Source organism: Mizuhopecten yessoensis, unplaced genomic scaffold, assembly GCF_002113885.1.
Source record: "Mizuhopecten yessoensis strain PY_sf001 unplaced genomic scaffold, ASM211388v2 scaffold6505, whole genome shotgun sequence".
In the NCBI taxonomy this organism is placed as follows: domain Eukaryota; kingdom Metazoa; phylum Mollusca; class Bivalvia; order Pectinida; family Pectinidae; genus Mizuhopecten; species Mizuhopecten yessoensis.
This window is the reverse complement of record NW_018406583.1, coordinates 1559126-1580651: the sequence shown is the minus strand read 5'-3', so window position 1 is coordinate 1580651 and position 21526 is coordinate 1559126. Positions and strand designations below refer to the sequence as shown.

At 32.6% G+C, this 21526-nt stretch overlaps 1 protein-coding gene across 1 annotated transcript in view; it reads left to right on the top strand.

Moving 5' to 3' along the window:
* The window catches only part of LOC110452266 (ribonuclease H2 subunit B-like), a 23146-nt gene extending 1620 nt beyond the window's left edge, over positions 1-21526 (top strand). The window contains exons 2-11 of the mRNA XM_021500668.1: positions 663-734; positions 7996-8103; positions 9775-9848; positions 10855-10969; positions 12133-12197; positions 13864-13966; positions 15367-15448; positions 15838-15886; positions 17223-17291; positions 18494-21526. Coding sequence (XP_021356343.1) covers positions 663-734; positions 7996-8103; positions 9775-9848; positions 10855-10969; positions 12133-12197; positions 13864-13966; positions 15367-15448; positions 15838-15886; positions 17223-17291; positions 18494-18592 — 836 coding nt within the window. The 3' untranslated portion in view covers positions 18593-21526. The remainder of the gene's footprint in view (positions 1-662; positions 735-7995; positions 8104-9774; positions 9849-10854; positions 10970-12132; positions 12198-13863; positions 13967-15366; positions 15449-15837; positions 15887-17222; positions 17292-18493) is intronic.

Below are 21526 nucleotides of genomic sequence, written 5' to 3'. Positions count from 1 at the left end.
CGATTTGGGTTATTTTTAGTAACAAATCCATACTCCAACCGGAGTATAATAGGCGAGTTTGCATATTATACGCAAGTTGGTGGTATTCCCCAACCTGATTATATCTGTTTACATTTTCCACCCCACTATAGATACTGCACCCCTTTGATTTTTGATAGGCTTGAATTAAATTTATAATACTACCGGTACGTACAGACTTATCAATACCACGGACTTAGATAATTCTGTGTCAATACTATGTATTTCTGTGATAATACTGATAAAACCCTACAATGTACGTGTATACAAGTCCTGACAACTCAATTGTTAGACTTTACATTCACGATCAAGTTTATAATTTACAACATATACGTGTCCATATTAAAAAAAATAAAAAAAATCCCAAAATAAATTGTTTATTCATCTTACCGGTATATTTATTCAAAATATTTTTCTAAATGAATAAGATTAATCCCGTCTATTTAACCAATTTTGTCGGATCAAGTGATCATGACATACATATATGACCATGTTTGCACATGGCTTTCAGTTTCTCTTTCAATATTCAAAGAATCCTAAAAGTATATAAGATGAGATATATTTCATACTGGATACTAGTCCTACCAGTAATTTGTATGCATAGATCTGTATATTATGTTTTCCATTTTGTTTTGTTTTTCTAGATTCCGTAATAGAAGAAAACCCAAATGCAGAAGACAAGCCCATATTCTGTAAACTGCGTCACCCCAAAACAGGTATATAATAGTTAAAAGAATTCCTCCTGCCCGACAAACAGATATCTTATTTTTCTTTTTAACATTTTCTATTGTGAAATATTAGTTATATAAAGTTATTATTTATAAATAATTATGTAAAACAATCATTGTAACAGTTATCTACCACCAACAATGTTAACAGTCCAGTAGATGCTTTACAGTCGCCTTGTACTGTTAATGACTCTATTAAGATTTTTAGTGCCTTTAATGTTACGTACAGCAGCTCAATTGTACTAACAATTTCATAATTAAAGTACTAGTACACAGGCAGATTTTGAGAAATTTGATGAGACAGACTAGTTTTTAGATTAAATATTAAACATTTTCTGGAGCCCATGCATACATAAAATCTATTGGCCTCGATCAGGCTTGTGGAACTATCAGATGATGGTCGTTGTACACTCTTTGTACATTTTGTCTCGCTGCGACGAAATAGCAGGAACCAAGACTAAGGCTTTCTTTATCTGGCGACGGTGGTGGCGTTATCAACATTAAGTTTTTGCGTTTAAGTTAGTTTCACTGAAAGTATAAGTTCTAGACCAACCAAACTTAAACCATTATATATATGCATTTTTTTAAATTTTTTTTTCAATTTCAAAAGTATTTTATTGACAATACATATATAATACAAACATATAAGTTAATATTAAAGAAGATATTAGAACAGTATTGACGAAAGAATAAGACAACAGGCTTTGACTATATCAGTCTTCTTCTATTTCCGGTAGCTATGTACAATGCTTAAATATATAAAATGTTGTGATTCGTTTCCTCTCACACTCATGCACACCCACACCCACACCAGCTTATGTCTAATACTCGTTATTTAAGGGATAAAACTTGCCTGAATAACAATAATTATAACAATACATGAATATTCATTTGGAAATTTATCTAGCACGTATAAGTAACGAAACGTTTTGATGATTTAATATAATAGTCAACATGTATAAGAATAGTTTTATTTAATCGGTCGGATGCATTACTAATACCATATACTAAACAGTGCAGATTTAAATATTCTAATAGATTATAAATAGTGGTAATATGATGCCTAATATTTGAATACAGAGGACATTGGAAGAAAAAATGTATTAGATCTTCCCTCTGTACACCACATACACAGGAAGCATCATCAATCAGATGGTCTTGTAACTTATCACAGTTAAGATCACTTTTAAAATTTCTTAGCTGACATAAAATTATGTTAAGTTTCCTCGGAACACAGTTAATAAAAGTTTCTGAGACGGATGTATCAAAGTTTTTTTTAAGTTTCTTTTTAAAAGATGAAATTGAGATGGATTCTCGTACAGTGCTATCAAGTGCATTCCATTTTACCATTGTAGATGGGAAGAAGCTATTCATATAAGTAGTAGTTCTTGTCTGTGGTATATTAAAGAATCTGTTATTTCTGAAGGTATAATTATTATTTACATTTAGAAATGGTTGAATGATATTATCGAGGTAAGTTGGAGTGTAATTATTAAGAATCTTATACATTAATGTTAGTTTATGATTTTGTCTTCGTGTGTGTAATGTTTCAAGTTGTGTTTCAGTATACAGAATATGATGGGATGTACCTCGTCTGAGGCCAGTAATTAAACGCATAGCTTCTAGTTGAACTGATTCTAAAAGATCTGATTCCGATTTGGTACAATTATCCCATACTATATCAGAATATTCTAGCACAGGTCTTATATAAGAGACATATAATGTTTTTAATGTATTCCTATCAACTGTAGTTTTTAAAATTCTAAGAATACTTAGTCTAGAGTTCGCTTTCTTATAAATATTTGAAATGTGATCTGACCATGTCCCTTTACTGTTAAATGTTAGTCCTAAGTGAGTATGGTGTTTATGTTGTGCAATTAGAGTATTGTTAAATAGCAGTTGAGGATGATTGTTAATGTGTCTACGAGAGAAGTTAATAGCTACAGTCTTATTCGGATTGAATAGGATCTGCCATCGCTTTGACCATTCAGAGATTGAGTCAAGATCATCATTAAGCATGTTAGTAGGTGTTGTAAGGTCATTGTTATTATTTACTATTACATAGAGAGAGGTATCATCTGCAAAGAGTTTTATATGAGAAGTTACATTATTAGTAATATCATTAATAAAAAGAAGAAAGAGGAAGGGACCAAGGACAGATCCTTGAGGAACCCCTGCAGACATAGGTTTGGTACTAGATTTATAACCTTCAAAGATAACCCTTTGTTTTCTGTCAGATAAGTAAGCTTTAAACCAATTATATAATTTACCTTTAATACCATATGTTTTTAGTTTATATAATAGGCCCAAATGCCATACTCGATCAAATGCTTTACTTATGTCACAGAAAACAAAACGCAAATCTTTACCTTGGTCTAAATTGCCACTTATAGTATTATAGATATCAGCTAGTTGATTAGTAGTGGAGTCTTTGGGTTGAAATCCTGACTGATGTACACTTAACATATTGTGACTTGAAATATAATTAAACGTATATTTAAAAATATTTTTTTCTAACATTTTGATAAAAATAGATGTAATAGCAATAGGTCTATAATTATTGAGATCACTGATATCTCCTTTACCTTTATAGAGAGCAGTAACATTAGCCGTTTTTAGTACATCAGGTATTACTCCAATAGATAAAGTTCTATTAAATAATAGTTTGAGTGGGTATACTAAAGAAGCAGAAATGTTCTTTACAATCATAGGTAAAATACCATCAGGACCAGCTGGTTTGTTTTTATTAAAAATGTCAAATTGGTCAGTTATATCTTGTTCAGTAATGTTAATGTCAGAAAGTTCAAATGGACATAAGGGAGGTAAATCAGGTAGGTTAGTGTCAGTAATATCAGAGGCAATGGTGGTAAAGAAGTTATTTAGTGCCTCAGCTTTATCTTGTGGATGGATTAATATTTTATTGTTAGATTTTAGAGGATAAGAATTAGTGCTAGTGTTATTCATTTTTCCTATAGATTTTGCTATCTGCCACCATTTTCTTGGATGCACTGTTTTGTCGGCAAGACAATTTTGAAGTTTCTTAAAGTAATTTTCTTTGGATTGCCGAATAATTTGTATAGTGTCATTGCGACAAGTTCTAAATTTTGCCCAATCTTGTTCCCTATTTTTATTTTTAGCTCTTTTATGTAATCTATTCTTATATCTTAATTTATGCCGAATTTCACCAGTCATCCAAGGTTTATCATCAGGATGGACAGTAATTGTTTTGTGAGGTATATGAGAGTTAGTAGCAGAGTTTATTTTGTTTATAATAGTAGAATATAGTTCATTAATGCTAGTAGTGTTATTAACTATGGAATCCCAATCATTACTAAGTAGTTCATTATTAATAGCATCCCAATTAGCTTCATTGAACTTATATATAGGTTTCTTGAATGGTTTATTTTTTAGTGTCTTAAAACAAATGTTAGCAAGGATGGGGCAGTGATCACTACAGAGAGGGGAAAGTACATTTGTTGAGGTAAAAATGTTTACATTATTAGTAATAAATACATCAATTAAGGTAGCAGTAGTGTTTGTAATGCGTGTTGGTGATTGTATTCAGTTTTTTAAGGGATATTTAGTAATTAATCTTGCAAGATGTGAATTTAGGTTTCATTGTGATAAAGTCAATATTTATGTCACCAGTGATAATGATATTAAGATTAGTATGAGAAAGATTATCTAAAATGTTATCAAGTTTATTCCAGTAATCTATTTTTGTATTAGGAGGTCTATAAAGACAGCAGAGAAGTATTTTTTTGTTAGAAGTGTTAATTTCTAGGATGACAAGTTCTATGTCTTCAGTTTCAAGATCAGTTCTGTGATTTATTAAGAGGTTGTTTTTAGTATATATCATAATACCACCACCGTGTTGTGATTGTCTGTCTCTACGATATGAGTTGGGATGTGAGTTAATTTGCAAATCAGATTCAGTTATTTCATTATTCAGGTGAGTTTCAGTAAGACATAGGATGTCATAGTCAGTGAATTCAGTATCTATAAGATCAACCTTGTTCCGAAGAGACCTAACATTTAAGTGCATTATTGATAAATCATTATAGTAGTTTCTTTGATTAATACTGATTGATGAGCGACCTGGATTAGAGTGAATATTTCCAGACATCAGAAGTAGAAGTTTTATAACAAACAGAATGTATAAAATATCTTGAGTATACATGTAGTGATATCATATTGGTATTACAGGCAGTAATAGAGGAAGAACTATAGTATAGCTTACAATCACACACAAACATACTTACAAACTACTAACACGCCAAAAAATGAAAAAAAAAATAAAAAAATAAAAAAAAATAACAATAAATAAATAAGCAGAGACTTGAGGAAAGAAATAACAGTAGGGACTAATGAAAAATAATATTCTCAGAATGTGGAAAGCATCAATTTGATATTTTAAATATAATTTCATAGGGAGTGGTATACTGAACTTGAGTATTATCAAAACAATTAACAACAGTAGTTTCTTGAATTCAGTGTAACATGTTCAACTACAAGTGTAAAAAAATCAATTGAAGCAGATAAACAAATTAATTATTTTAAATACATATATACAAATATTTATATACAGACAGAACATGAAATCAATCATTTGAGACAATCATGTTATATTTTAAGATTTATTCATATACTAGTAACCTAAAGTTACATGTATAAGAAGAAAAATAATGAATAGTTACAGATTATCAGTGGTGTAAGGGAGATAACCTATTCAGAGAGGTAATCTATACATATACAAATAATGCTATTAGTGAGCAAAAGTTGGCTGAATTTCAAGAAATAAAGCAAATATTATAAGTATACGGTAGGTTCTATTATCACAATTAAGACGAAAAGATTTATTTTTAAATATAAGTATCCAATGACAAATATAACATGGAGTTAGATACCTTATGAAAACCCGAGAAAAAAAACAAGAAGATTTATCAAGAGCAGACACAACAATCATAACAAATAGCACATAAACATGAAAACGAATCAATAATTAAGTATATAATAAATAAAAATAAAAAATGAACACAAGCAAGACACAAAAAGTTAAGCAATTAGAGAAGCACAAGCAAATTGAAATATTGGTTGCTAATAATATGTATATATATAGTTTACCATACATGCATGTATATACATAAAGCAAAATAGTTAAGTGGCTTGCTTGCTAGTTATTAGTCAAGCATAAAGATTATTCAAAGGCAATTACATGTAATGATACCAGACACGATTACTTAAATTAAGTATGCAAAATAAAAGATTGATTACTAATGTTACAAATATTATATAATATATTACATGGATTAGGTTTCAAACCATAGTTAATGGCAAGTTATCGAGCTTACTTATTTTGGTAAGGGATTTACAGCAGTAGCTGAGCTATTGTAATTATAGATAGATAATGTGTTTAAGTTGAATAAATATAGGGAAAGAAAATGAGCAACAATATTCAACAAGGCAAATTTGAAAAACAAAACAAAATAAGCACATGAACATGTAAAATGTAACAATGTAAGAATTCATGCATAATGTGAATAATCAAGCAAAATGAGATATTGGGCACTCATAATATATTTGTATAGTATAAATAGATCAAATCTATTGTAGCTATAGGTAAATATAAATGAATTAATTCATAATAGAATAAGCATTACAGGAATATTTTCAATACATAAAATTTCACATAGAGTTAAAGCAATGAAAATTTAAGTTCTTTTGTAGGCAACAAGCATCAGCAACAACAACTCGGTATACTTACTGCAACAATAAATGGCTCCATTGCTTACATGTTCCTATGAAAATATAGAATAATTATTGTTATAGTTCAGGATCAAGCAGGGGATAAATATATGTGAAAGTTATGTTGGAAAATTATATCAGATGATCAAATTAACAGATTAAGCAGTTCAAACTAAACATGGTAAATACAAATACATGAGTCACCATGATATAAATTCACAGTTGTACTGATACACGAGCAGTGATATAGTGAATCATGATTGTAAATCAATTATAGAATTGGAATGCACAATAATTTATGCACATATATGATCAACAAGACTGTCACTTGGTCTGTACTGGTGTTGAAGTCATAGCTATATGCATGCAGGTAGTACTTCTCAACCCTTATCAAATGCTGGATGCTGCCTACCTTTCATGGTCCATTGACTTTTGTCAGCATCTCCATCGACATTAAAGTTTTGCATTTAAGTTAGTTTCTCTGTAACTATAGGTGCTAGACCAACCAAACTTTTACCATAGATGCATCTTGGGTATTATATCTCAACACATGCATCAAATGCTGGATATTGATGTCTACATTGAATCTATTTCATCAATATGTGCATTGATGGTCAAAGCACACGGGGCACAGGCGAGACATATCAATGGAATGACTTATCTAACTCGAAAGGTTTTGTAGATGTGTCTATATCTGCCACTTTGGCTTTCGGAGGTGATACATGCTGGGACATTCTTCACAAAATATTTGCAATTTGTTTTGGGAAAGGGAAAATACTATATATGACCTATATTGCTAAGAAAAATAAACTGTTTGGTCTATCAGTGCTCTCATGATCATTATGTATTGATTCAGTAATTGGTTTGTTCACATGCCATAATGTTGACTTAAAAGTATTCTAAAAAAAGTAGTTGTTTCATAGTTGATGAATGGCAGGCTAATACACATACATTATAATTCATATATACAGTATCACAAACATCAGAAAAATGCAAAAAAATAAGTCAACATTTGGTACACCATGTTATTAAACATTTTAAAATATCTTTACGTTTTGATGGAGAATGTACACAATACAAAACAAATGTCATAATCTTTTAATTTTCATATATATTTTACTTATATACGGATACACAGTTTAAATTTTTCCTGTTTTCATCTTTTTCATGCTCACATTGTTTCTTTGTTATAAAACAATCTAATTTAATATTGAAAAAAAATGAGGTGGCCATAGAGCGCTTTTTTCTTTTTTTTTTTAATTTTATCCCATAATACCTAAATGAAAATGGGTAAATTTGATGCATCATCGGGGTGATGCTGTTTTTTCGCCGACATTGAAAGTATGATTGTTTAACCTTGTATCAATATGAAAATTTGCTCATATATTTCAACAGGTTAAGACTTTCAGTATGATGTATATGAAATAGAAATACATATGTGTACAAAAATGTACATGTACTACCACTGCTTTTATTGCCTCACAAGCTTTTATTTTAATTGCAGATAGAGGTGCCTTATTTGTGTTCTCTCACGATGAGCAGGATATCCATGAAGTAACCTCCTTCAAGGAAGAGTTCCGGTCATGGTTCATCGGAGATCAAGTACAGAGCGGTAAAAAAATAAGTCTGAACTGAAAAAAAATATTTTAAATGTTTATATTTAGCTGACAGAATCAATAGGGTCCATATACGGAGTGTATTTGTAAATTTACTAGGATTAAGTTGTACAATGGTGAGGCATGGTAGAGTATCGGTAGAATGCGGGCTCGTGACCGAAGGGTTGCGGGTTCGAGTCATAGCACGGCACTGTGTTGTATCTTTGAGCAAGATAATTTACTCCGCTTGATCCAGTCTACTCAGCTGTAAATGAGTACACGGTTGGGCAGCGCTAGAATTGTTGAATGCTAGCTGTAAGTGCCAAAATGGCAGCTCCGGCTGTATGGTTCCCAGGGAGTTGAGAAAGATATTGGCTGGTTGCAAAGGCCCTATAACCACGGCTAATGATTTGTGTACCGCTTTGAGACAACCTTCAAACTAGGTTGTGATAAAGCAGTATATAAGAACCTCAAATTATTACAATAAGTAATACCTTGTCACACTACCATGATTTGTCCATCAAAATTCTCACATTATAACGGGATGTGCTGATATGTCGAAAGTGATAGTCTTGTATAAAAGAATATTTGTGGAAAAAAACGGTGAAGGAGACAAAGGCAAGAGAAATTCACGGGCAAGTTGATTGATCATCAGGCCAAAGATACTTGTCGAACAAACCTGTGAAATGTCATTGAAATATATTACCACAACTGGTATATGTACAGCATACTGTTCTATTATTAACTCATTCACCCCTGAAAACACATTTGAGCTCCTCCAGTTCAAAGGTTGAAATAGTGCATTACAAAATTTCAGGGTTGGAAGATCTAATTTGCAATAAACAATGGACAGGCAAAATAGCTTTGCTCCTGTTGAAAGACCATTGCATTTTAAAGGCTAATTCTTTGTAGTGAACCTAGGCCTCTAAACATACAATTGTATAAATAGAATTTTAGGACCAGAATTTTTCCACCTCTGAAGGACTTATGCTTTTCACAAAAAAAATGATGTTCTTGGGTCTTCAAATTTGTTGGCATTAATAAGGTGACGAGTAAAAATATTTTTATCTATGGTTACTTTTAAAGGATTTTACATGAGAATTAATTTGTCGGAGCAAAGATTAACAGTTTTACAGTAAAAGGAATACAATCTTATCGTATGTGTTTTAAAATAATTTTGTATTCATAGTGGTGTGATGAAATACATAATGTATAAGTAAAGTGTACATGAACCGAATAATCCACAAATTGCAGTGCAATTTATGCAGTCTTTTATCTTGAAAGTAATTTTATTTTATGTGAGATTTTAGGAAATGAATAACGAAAAATATAGATGATTTCAAACTCTATCATATCGAATGTAAAAGACATGTACAATTATTGCAACCCTACCTAATACTGATAACCCTGGAATGGTAGCTGAAAATTACATGTAAATCATAAAGGGGTTTACATTTCTTTCAATCTTTGAAGGTCTCCTGCTATAAACAGTGAGAATCAAATTTGTTTTAGAGTTCGTTTGTCATCATACCACAATGTTTAATCTCAAATTCTAAGCAAGTCTAAAACCATTATTGAGCTTTAATTTAATGCCATCTACAAAGTGACTTAAGGTAAAATACAGAAGGGGAGAAAAGGTTTGTGCCAGAAATAGAAAATTATTTAGAAATGCTTTCTTTTTCCTTCAGATGGATCCCTGATATTAACGTCAAAAGTAGACTCTTTATTTTTAGTGCTGCCGTACCTCATTACAGCTGAACAGGTAACTAAGACAGGTATATTACTGTGTACAGGGAAAATCTTTGCCACAGTTTAATTTTCACCTTTTTAACCCTCTGTAATAAGGGTGGAAATATCACGATAATGAAAAGGAGAACACAACATATCATGTATATATTACAGGGGGTAATCTAGACTTGATTCACTACCGTTTATGGGTAGTTTCCCTTACAGAAGAAAATTCCCCAGTTCTTTGAAATTTCCCCTGTGTGCTTCAAAAATCCCCTATTTCAACAAGAAAATAGCCGTTTTTTCTTCAAAATATTTCCCCTATGAATGTTTTCTTTAAAGTTCAACAGAATGCATAATACTGCAGATATATACATTTTCTCCACTTAATTTAAACAAAAATTATACAATTTTAAGCTTAAAATTGTTTAAAAATTGAAACATACTGCACACATGTGTGTCGGACAAAATGTTTATCTTTTACCTTCATGACGCTAGAGCCTTGTATCAAAATTTTAATTTCCCCCTAATCTGAAAAAGGGTAATTTCCCCTAAAACCTAGATTGATCCCTGATATAAAATGTACAGTAATACCATATGGAGGGTGAAATGAACACTGAGCAAAACCGAGGTTTACCAGTTGAAGGTGAAAAACTTGCCTGGGCGAAAGTTTCCTGATGTACCATATTAAATCATGCTGCTTTGTTCTTAGTGCTACCATATACAAATGTATATACATGTACCACACCTATTCACTGTCGAAAATGTAGTTTTTGATTCAATTGATGATGTAACTTTGTTCCTAGTGTTGCACTATAAAAATGTTTCAGGGTTTTAAGGTTAATGCCAAGGTCACCATTTACTGTTTGTAGAAATTGACAAAAAAGGACAATATTGTGGAGAAATTCATGTCTTACAGACATTTTCCAGTTCATATGAAGGAAAGTAGCCTTATAATTATTTGAATGATGGTTGATGTTTATTTTGAAAAAAAATGATTTCTCTAATAACCTGCAGATTTAATGTGTGGTATGTTTTAGACTGGGAAGTTTATGACTATAGACCAGATTGTGACGGATGATGACTACCCAGAATGCCAGCGTCTATACAAGACCGCTGGAATGTCAGAGCTTTATCGAGTCACCGACATGAAAGGTAAATTCCTCAAATCTACAGATGTTTGGTAAGGAATAAAAAATGATGCCCGGTTTGGTAAAAGTATTGGCTACATACAGCTAACTTTTAGCATGTATCAATTAATGTCTTTAGAATGTCTGAAGATCCATCATGTCAATTTATGTCTTACTGTACATACAGCAGTTGGTTCAGTACAGAGCATGTGAACTTATGTCATGGGGCAAAAAATATTAATTACTTGGTTCTCAGGCCAATTTTTTTCAAAAGAGATGCAGCAGGGAGGTATTTTTTTTTCCATTTTACATGGCAAAAATGAGACGAGGGCGATTTCCTTTTTATTGTGTAGTTTGTAAAACGTTCATTGTGGGCATTACCTTTTCTTTTTATAGTTGTGAAGAGACCCATTATAGAACAAGCCTCCGAAAATCCCCCCTCGATATTCCAGACGAGAATCACGAACCCCCCCATTCCTTATTTGTACCGAAATGAGCGCCATTTGTACACGAGACTAATAAGTCATAATCATTTTAACGCTTGCCTGTATATCAATCCTTATCTTTATTCAAAAGTTTTCGGTACTTGGGTGACTAACGAGTAAAAACGGCATGCGAACCAATTTTCCAGATTTTTTTAAAGATGGCGGCTGGCGCATTCACGATTTTTTTATTTATTACTTTCACGATAAAATTGGCAATGCGGTGCCCTAAAATGAAATGCGTGTGCGCCTGAGAACCAAGTTATCAAATTTTTTTTGGCCTTACATGTGCCTAAAGTTTGTGTCTAGTTACATCTTTCAAGGAGTATGAGTAAGAAGTTATTTTCCCTTTTGTTGTGTACTGAAATTCCAGATGCTCCTATATCTAACGTTTATGTATTTATGTACAAGACAAAGGGAGGTAAATTTATAATGTGACGCTAAGAGAGCGGAAGAGTCAAACTATTGTCTTTTGATGCTTTAGGTGATGTAGGGAACTGTTTAACAGATTCTACAAAGCACCAAGTGATGCACTAGACTGTTCCCCTGCAAATAACTTTTTTCATTACAAACTACAAACATTCAGGGCAAAGTATTGATGCATCATTTCAACAAAAGAAAGTCTGAAATTAAGTGGCTAAAAGAAACAGCTGTAAGATCTATAGTACTCATTCATTGTATAAAATTCATCCATTTTGTCTTGCAGGAGATGATGACTTTAGAGTGTACAGGTTTAACAAGGAGAAGACGTTATCGTGGTTACAGGGCAAGGTTAGCACGCATCACTATAATATACCATACTGTGACATCCATTGTCCTGATATAAAAGTAGGGAATTACTTAAGACTTTTATCACAATTCTGTTGTATAATGTTAGTCATAATCCCTTGTACAACTTACAGGTTCCAGAAGGTCGGTTAGTTTGTACCGTCCTCATATGACCCTTGCTGTTGCTCGGACGTTAAACCCGAATCAAACAAGATTCTAAGAAAGCCATTGTCTTGGTTATGAGTTGATATCTTTAAGTTTGAAGATCTTTTTTTTTTCCCAAGATAAAACTTTGGATTTTCCCTTTGATCCAAAAATTTCATAAAATCTGTCCCAAGAAATTATACTGTATAATGGGAAATTCTTGTCACAGTTTATAGATTTAACTTTCACCACTTTTAACTGGCCTTGTCCAAAGGACCAAGTGACTTTACGCAATGGTCTAAAGTTTGTCTGTCAGACATCAATTTTCCCTTCAAACAATTTCTTCTGGATGATCAATAGCCCTAGGCTAATGATGTTTGGTAAGTAGCATGCTTGGATGAAGGGCTACTAGGTTGTTTCAAATGAAAGACCTTAAACAACGTTCATGGTCACAGGAGTCCAGGATCAGATGTGTGAAAGCAGTTCAATGACTTTGTCTTTATAATCATGAGGCCTAGTTGTAATGAGAGGGAACTTATCTGATCATGAGGGTGGTCAGAAGTATATGTCTTATTCAAAGTATAGAGTATTTCCACTTTCCGCAGTGAAATGCAAAATTCGCACTTGGCCATTATCCATATTAGCAGTGATGAGCAAATGTTTTAGATTTTTAAACTGGGATTGTAGCCTCTACTACACTGGAAACATGAAACAACAGCTACAGGAGAAAATGGAATTGTTATAACAAAACCATAATTAGAACTCAAAATCAATAAAACAAAGGCAAATATGAACAAAGTAAGATTTACATGTAGTCCCCTGAAAAATTACAAGGAGAGTAAAAAAAAACCAGGCGATCTGGAAGACCAAGCATCTTTTGTTTTATTGACATGTGCATGCCATGTAAATCTGGGTCAAATCCAGGTACCTAGGGTAATGTCACTTGTCAATATAGAACTTCAAATATTAAGCTTCCAGTAGAAACAGGAAGATGGGTGGGAATTCAAAAACAGGACAGAATATGCCCACTTTGTAATACTAGTATTGGGGACGATTTTCATTACTTATACTTGTAATAACGACACTTTAGTCAAAATAAGGGGAAAACATATTCCGGTAACTGTAACTACACGTATATATATAATTATGTACCATGCTATGATATAGAATGTTTGCCTGTCATGCACTCAAACTATGTTATATATACATGAACTCTTGTTACACATATTACGTGTGTCTGAGTGAAATAGAAATCCTGAAAATCTCACTGCCTCGTACTTAGAATCGGGATTGTGACAACAAATAAAATTTAATATACAAATGTACATCAATTACATCATGTAGTTGATATTTTTATCCAAACCTCATTCTCAATACTGTATTTTTTATCATAAACTACATGAATGATCGGTGGAGGACAAGAAACACTAAATTTGAGTCATCGACTTACAAAAGGACAAAAGCTTTGACATAGCAGACTCTAATGTGCAGACTGTTATGCAAGATTATTTTTGTGTGTTGACAGATTGACAAATTAGCAGAAGTCCTGTCTGCCAAGGGGATCTGTGTATCTGGAGCCCAGAGTTCATCCTTCGTCAGGAGCAAACGCTTTTCTACAGCCACTACAGGTGATATACATGTATCTGGACTTGTTCTGGAATTACAAAACATATCATTATATTTTCTAAAATATAATGATGTTTAAACTATCGACATCTTTTTTCATTTGATGCTATGACAATGAGAATGTAGATATTCTGTGCTTAAGGATAACGTACCACTGCCAAAAATGAAACTACCGTTAAATCTTATTTTTCCGCCATGATTATAGATTTGATAAATCATTTTTGAAAAGAAAAGCATACCTTGCGACACTTAAGAAATGATGCTGGAGGTGAAATTAACTAAATATAATCAACAAATGTGTTCTGAGTGTAAAATATTATGCGGGGACAGACAAGGGTTTGAACCCTGGACTTCAGATTGTTATACCGTTGCGGCACCTTATTTTCCAACAACGTTCAATTATTATATCTTTAAAACCATATGTTTTTCCTCAGAATACATTATTCCTGTTTCCTATTGGGAAAACAATTGCCATGAAGAATTGAACTATTAATCACGATAGAAGATGACAACACAAAGCATTGTTCCTCGACGTCATAATGAGAAGATTGACCAATGATATAACATTCAGGGTGTTGCCCACTTTAACTATTCAACCAACAAATTGTTAACCAACTCCTAGCAGGAATTGGTTGTGGGATAAAAAAAATTGTGCCACAGGACACAAATATGACTGTTATTATTAAGAATCCACAATGTAAAATATGGGAATATTTATATGAATATATTTTTCATGATATGTTAGAGAAAACACTGTTTTCAAAAACTAACTATTGAAGTGAAGTATTGATCAACTGGAACCATGAGGTTTAAATAAATCTCATAGTATAGTAGGGGTGTCACAAAACGCCAAGTGTGTATCACGGTATATTGCAATACAGAATGAATATATTGCGATACATATCCCAATATATTGTCATAGGAAAGATGTGCTCAATTTTAAAATAAGTTGTTTTCAGAATGTTATCAAACTTAATTATATATAACATGGATAGCATAGATTTAAGACCCCCGTCAAACCAACTATTGATTACAAAATTTGAACTATTAAAAGCCTGCTTTATGCTTATTTGCATATCTGTTAGAATTTGTAGTAATTTGCAAAGTTAAAACACCAAGCAGATACATAAATATATGCTTTTGAAAAATATTGCGATAGAGTAATATTTCATCTCTGCTTGTGGTACGATACGATATACCCGTGTATTGGGATATACCTGTTTTCTGATGTATTGTGATCATGACAGCCCTATGATAAAGGGGGTTCTCTTTCAATCCATTATATGTTTTAATTTCTTTTACTTGTTGGGACCTGTTCAAAGTATGAAATATTTCAATAAAGATTTGTGTATGTTTGACAGTTAAATGTTATTTAGAAGGTAAAAATTGTCTTCTGTTGCAGATGATTATCGACGATTTGCCCACGGAATGGTATGCGACTACCTGCCTTTAGCTCTAGGCGAAGAACTGCTAGTACATCTTGGGTGAGTGTTTGGTTTGTTTGTTTGTTTGTTTGTGTTTTATGTCCTATTAACAGCTATTGGGTGAGTGTAGGTTAGGTTTACTGCAGTTATAAACTTAATAAAGCAGAAAAAGAAAGACTTTTTCTGCATTAATGTGATATGCAATGAAAAGCGTTGAATTATCTCCCTTGGGTTAGTATTTTTCGTTTTACATTTTGTTTCTATAGAGCTGTCGTTTGATTGACAGGATTTTCAAGGTGCTTAAATGAAATGCAGCAGATTGCAGGAATGTTTCCCTCGGTCCTGAGTTTTACTGCAGTTTGAAAATCAGTAGCCAAGATATTAAACGACTGATCAAACTCAAGTCGAACACCTTTTCAACTCCGATCTCACATTTATTACTTTTGCAGATTACCTGAAGAACCAGAAAAGACGGACGCATCAGAACCTCCAGCTAAGGTGAGTGGTACAAGATAAAATATCATGTAAAGGCCTACAGACTAAAGCATTTATATAAAGGGAAATTATCTTCGTTGTGTAGTTCATATTATACTAATAACAATAGTAAAGTAAAACTGAAGTTTAAGTCATATAGATTTCTGTTCCACTGCCTAAAACGATAACTATGTACATGTATTTGAATCTGGTATTTTTTTTTTGGTGATTATACCTTTGTTAAATCATTTCTGAAAAGAAAACCATACCTTGTGTGACTTTTGTGCAGAAATAATAAAGAAAAAATACACGAAATATACTGTTATTTCAAATCAACATGTTTTGAGTGAAAAAGAATCAACAGGGCTAGATCAGGGTTCAAGTCTTCAATTTGTAATTGGTATACTATTGCCCCTACCAACAAAGTGCCCTGTCACTGTGTGCTAAAGATATTAAAACATAATTAAGGAAAGGACATTGTATATGCAAAAAAGCACAATGGAATCGTCGTGTTTTGCCTGCAGTTGGACAGGGATCCTTGATCTCAGGAACACTAGTGCAGAGATCAAGGTTCCAATAACAGTGTTTAACGCTATTGTTTGACTTCCCTTGTCAAGTTTTATTTTTTGTCTGGCCGCCACGAAGTAGCGGAAGCGAGACTAAGGTGTTGCTTTTTCTCTGTTGACAGCGGCATGAACATTAAGTTTTTGTGTTCAAGTTATTAGTTTCACTGAAAGTATAAGTGCTAGACAAACCAAAATTGGACCATGGATGCATCTTAGGTAGTATATCTTAAACCATGCATCAAATGCTGGATGCGGCCTACCTTTCATGGTCCATTGACTTTGTCAGCATCTCTATCAACATGAAGTTCTTGCGTTTAAGTTAGTTTCACTGAAAGTATAAGTGCTAGACAAACCAAAATTGGACCATGGATGCATCTTAGGTAGTATATATTAAACCATGCATCAAATGCTGGATGCGGCCTACCTTTCATGGTCCATTGACTTTGTCAGCATCTCCATCGACATGAAGTTTTTGCATTTAAGTTAGTTTCTCTTAAACTATAAGTGCTAGACAAGCCAAACTTGACATGTGCATTGATGGTCAAAGCGGGGTACAGGTGAGACATATCAATCCGAATGGCTTGTTTAATGTATATATACCTGGGTAACTAACAATTTAGATTTTTAGCCTTACTTGTAATTATATGAATACATGTACTATTCTGAACCATTCTTGTGTTCAAAAGAAATATTGTATAAGTACAGTTTTCAAGATATGTAGTTAAAATGTATACAGCAAACACAAAAAATGTTTGAACACCATGCCAATTTTACTCCTTATTTTCTTTTTGCAGCGAATAAAAACAGAAAATTCTGGTCCAACAGAAGATTACAGTCTGGGTAAAGTTAATGTTAAAACTAAGGTAAGAAAACAGTTTGATAGGTAGATATCCAAGGATTGTGTTGAATTTTGTAATTGTTTTAATATTGTTTGCAGTGACAACAATGAAATTCAAAAAATATATCAATTTGGATGAAATTTGAGGAAATCAATCTAAATGTCAAGCATTTTGAAATTGAAGCCTGTGCTTGATTATTATTCAGTTGACAATCTAACTTTCATGAAGTCTTGATACATTAACAGAATGTGTTTTTCAGAATGATATTAATTAAGAAAAAACAAATTTGATTATTTTCCAGTATTAGAAAATATATAGAAATCACAAGGAACCAGGAAATAGTATAAAGTTTTGGAAATATTTGCAATTATTTGCTCGAAGTATCTGCATGTTTGTGAGTTGCACATTGACTGCCTCTGTGACTTAAGAAACTTGCAGTAATTTTGCAAACAAGATTTCAGTTAATATAAACAATAATTATCTCCTCGCAACGAAAGTTCGAGGGGATATAGGATTCAGCCCTACCTATGTTACACTCTTTATCATCACTCTTGCGACATCATTCCTCAACGGAATTTCATGAAACTTCATACAAGTGTTTAGTATGACAACACCTTGAACAAGTTTGTATTTCGGGTTTCTACTTTGAAGGATTGTTACTATTTTTTAGAAAACCATTTGTCATCTCTCTAGCGACTTCATTTCCTATTACATATGTCACAATATGTGAATGCGAGGAGATGTGTATCACTTGTGATGCCTTGTTTTATCAAGCTTTAGGTTTTGAAATACGTACACAAACAATGTACACATTAACTCTTTCAACACTGTAGACCATAATGGACTTATCCAGAACAATTCATGGTAGAGTTAATTAAAGTTACATAGGGGTGAAAGGGTTTAACATGTCACAATTGACCTTCAAGACAAACTGGTCCCTTTGTCAAGCTAAGCTAAGCTCTGTGGTCATAGCTTGACAAAGGAACCAGCAGTTTATCTTGAAAGGTTGAGACACGTTTAATGCACACGCTGTTTGGGTATAAAGTTAAAACTTTGATGTTACATATTTGCAAACTGATGAATCTTATTGAAGATATTGAGTCATGAATATACTCCCTCAGTGTTGAAGTCAATTGGATTGATTATATGATACCTTTATCTCGGGACTAGAGTTTTGAATTTTTATGAAAGGGTAGAAAAAACTTATAGATTCTGAACTTTTGCAGGCTGTCAAGATGAACAAGGCCCAGTCACTACTCAGTAAAGTGGACAAATCTGGTATGAAGAGTTTGTCCAGCTTCTTCTCCCCAAAAACCAAGACCTGAAACAATCCAACGTACCCCTGGGATGTCATTGACCTCCTGAATCCTGATTCAGGACCCCAGTGATTCTGCCATTTCCTTGGACATCTTTGGAACCCATGAGTGTTGATACAGCAAGAGAACGAAAACAATTTATTATATCCACCTTATGTTGTCATGCGTGTGGAATATTTAAAGTTTTGTGGTGCTGAAGTTTTAAAACATAATTTTATACAAGACATATTTTTTTGTCTCCGAGTTGAAGATTATAACAAAAGTCTCTAATGAAATTTTTTGAATTTGAAGTGCTAATTGTTTTTATTGTTATTATGGGTAATTTATAAACGTGCTAAAATTTGTTAACCATAAGTGTTCCTTGAACAGACTTTTAAAAAAAAAGGTTATTGTGGAGAGAACCTTTGTTTAAGATTTTGTATGACATATGAACTAGTTCAGTATTGAAGTGTATAGCAATTTAACTGTCTGAAACAAAGTTTTTGATTTTGAATTGTAACATCTCTCTGTTTTCTTTTTTGGAAGATCTTGTGTATAATGTTTTCTTCATGCACGAATCTGTAGCTGTGAGACACCATTTGTTGTCTGTAAATGTGTTCTGGAACTTGCCTGGTGGCTAAATGACAGCATTATGTTTAATGCCTGACATATGCATGCTTTTATACAGATTTTTGAATTGCAATAATTTTGTTTTGTTTTACATGAGATGTATAACTGAATTGTTTGTAAATGAACTTGATTTGAAACTGCCTAGTCTTCACATTTTGACTCTAAGGGGGATATATCTATAAAGGCTAATTCCAATATTTGAGACTTCAAAAACCTTGACGGTTTGAAGCATTTCATCTTTTGTCCTAGGATCGGTAAGGACAAGAAAGGCCCATCAATCAATCAGTCATCATTTTATCGTTAGGAAAATGTCTAAGGCACATACAAATGAATCGTAAGAATTTTTAGCTCACTTTGCAGGCGATATATAGATATTACTTTGTCAGCGTCGGCATCATCGGTTGCGTTGTCCGAAACAAGGTTCCCATGCGATAACTTGAGTTTCCTTGGGTTGATTGAACTCAAACTTTGTACACATATTTCATACCAAAATAGCTCGGACAAGTTCGCATTTCAGAAGTTTACGTGCATTTTTGGTGAATCATGCCCTTTTTTATTGCCAAATAAGGGCATTGTGTTGTAAATTTTTTATTTTTCAATCAGTTCCTTTCAAATTTTGTACGGTAATTTGCTAGAAGCAATAATGTTTAACATATATTACAGGTTTTTCTGTCGAGTTTAAACTTTCCGCGTTTTGCCATATCTGTTTACGCGATAACTCGAGCCAAAACACTTTTCTTATTAAAAGTGCTGAGCAGGCGACACATCCAATCCCGTGGAAATCTTGTTATTGAAGCTAATTTGAACTGAACTTTCGAAAAATAGGTCTTTGAGATTTAGTTTTCTGGATGTTAAAGCCAGTTCTATGAAAAGATTTGTGAGAATGGACTTTCCTGATAAACTATCTCTGTATTAATAAGGTTACTCTGGGTATCTATTTGGTGACATTGACAAAATTGTAAATGAAGAGGAAGTGTAACACTAATTTTGTCAATTGATCTTCAGTTGTTATTGTCAGATACAATAAATGATGGTTAGTGATGAGGCAACTATTATTAAAATACTAGATCAGAATGAAGTTTTCGTATTAAATGTATTCTAGCATCAATCTCTAAATTTAAAGTGTTAGAAATATTTCTTTTTGTGAATGTTTCCGAATGTCCAACTTTAATTGTTAACTTTTTCATTTTATCAAAATGAACAATAACATATATTTCCCATGTTTAAATGCTAATAATGATTGAAATGTGAATATGTTCATTAGCATAAAAATATTATTAAAATAGATTTACAGTATGATACAGACAATCGCACTTTATATGAAATCTAATTTTGAGATACTGCTTACAGGTAGATTGAAATACATTAGGTATTTCCCTATTCATATACCTGCATTTTCCATTTATTGGAAATTACCTTGGTTAAATTAAAAACAAGTTAACTTCAAGTTTTTGACTCTTCAAGCTTTTTAAGTTTGGGACTCTACAAACTTTCAATATAACCAGTCTTCATCATTTACTGTAAACAATGAAATATGATAGAAAACTTGTTTGAGCTGATTCTGAAATGACTATGAAGACTTATTGCTGAAGCAAAATTCATCTACCATATCGTTTTCAACACCTCACAGGGACCGGTAAGGTGGAAAAACTACTTGTTACCTGTAGTTTCAGATATCTAGCACACCTAGGACAGAGTTTTCATGTGCCATTTCTTCGGTAGTTGACATTTCCATTGATCAGTGTTATTTATAAAGAGGAAGATTTTAAATAACTGCATCAACATGTGTTCTTGCATTGTCCAGCCACATTTATAGAACACACAATCCTTTGATTGAGTATAATTTAAAATTTTACAAAGCAAGAAGGGTGGAAGATTACATTTTGAAACATAATCACAAATGAAATCTTAACATTTGCGATACATGTAGTACACTTTGTGTAAGACACAATTTAATACATAATATACATAATTTAGTTACTACTATCAAAACAGTTCTGCAGAGTGTGGGTACCAAAATCTTACAGGAAAACACAACAACATTTGGGAAAAAATTATCTCCCTTAGATCAGTATATGTGTCATTTCTGTGCCACTGAAATGCACAAAATTTGAAATTATCCCCTCTTTGACTGTACAATAATTTGTACCGGTTGTATTTTGTTCAGCTACAAGTCTGCCAAATTGTCTCCCTTGTGTTGCTGAAATTTTGTGAATAACAGGGAAGGAAATTCTGTATTTCAAAATATTAACTTCCACCATTTCATTGGATGGTCAATTGCCAAGTTTACATAAAATGACACTTTTTTTTTCAAAATAAACATAAATCTACGAT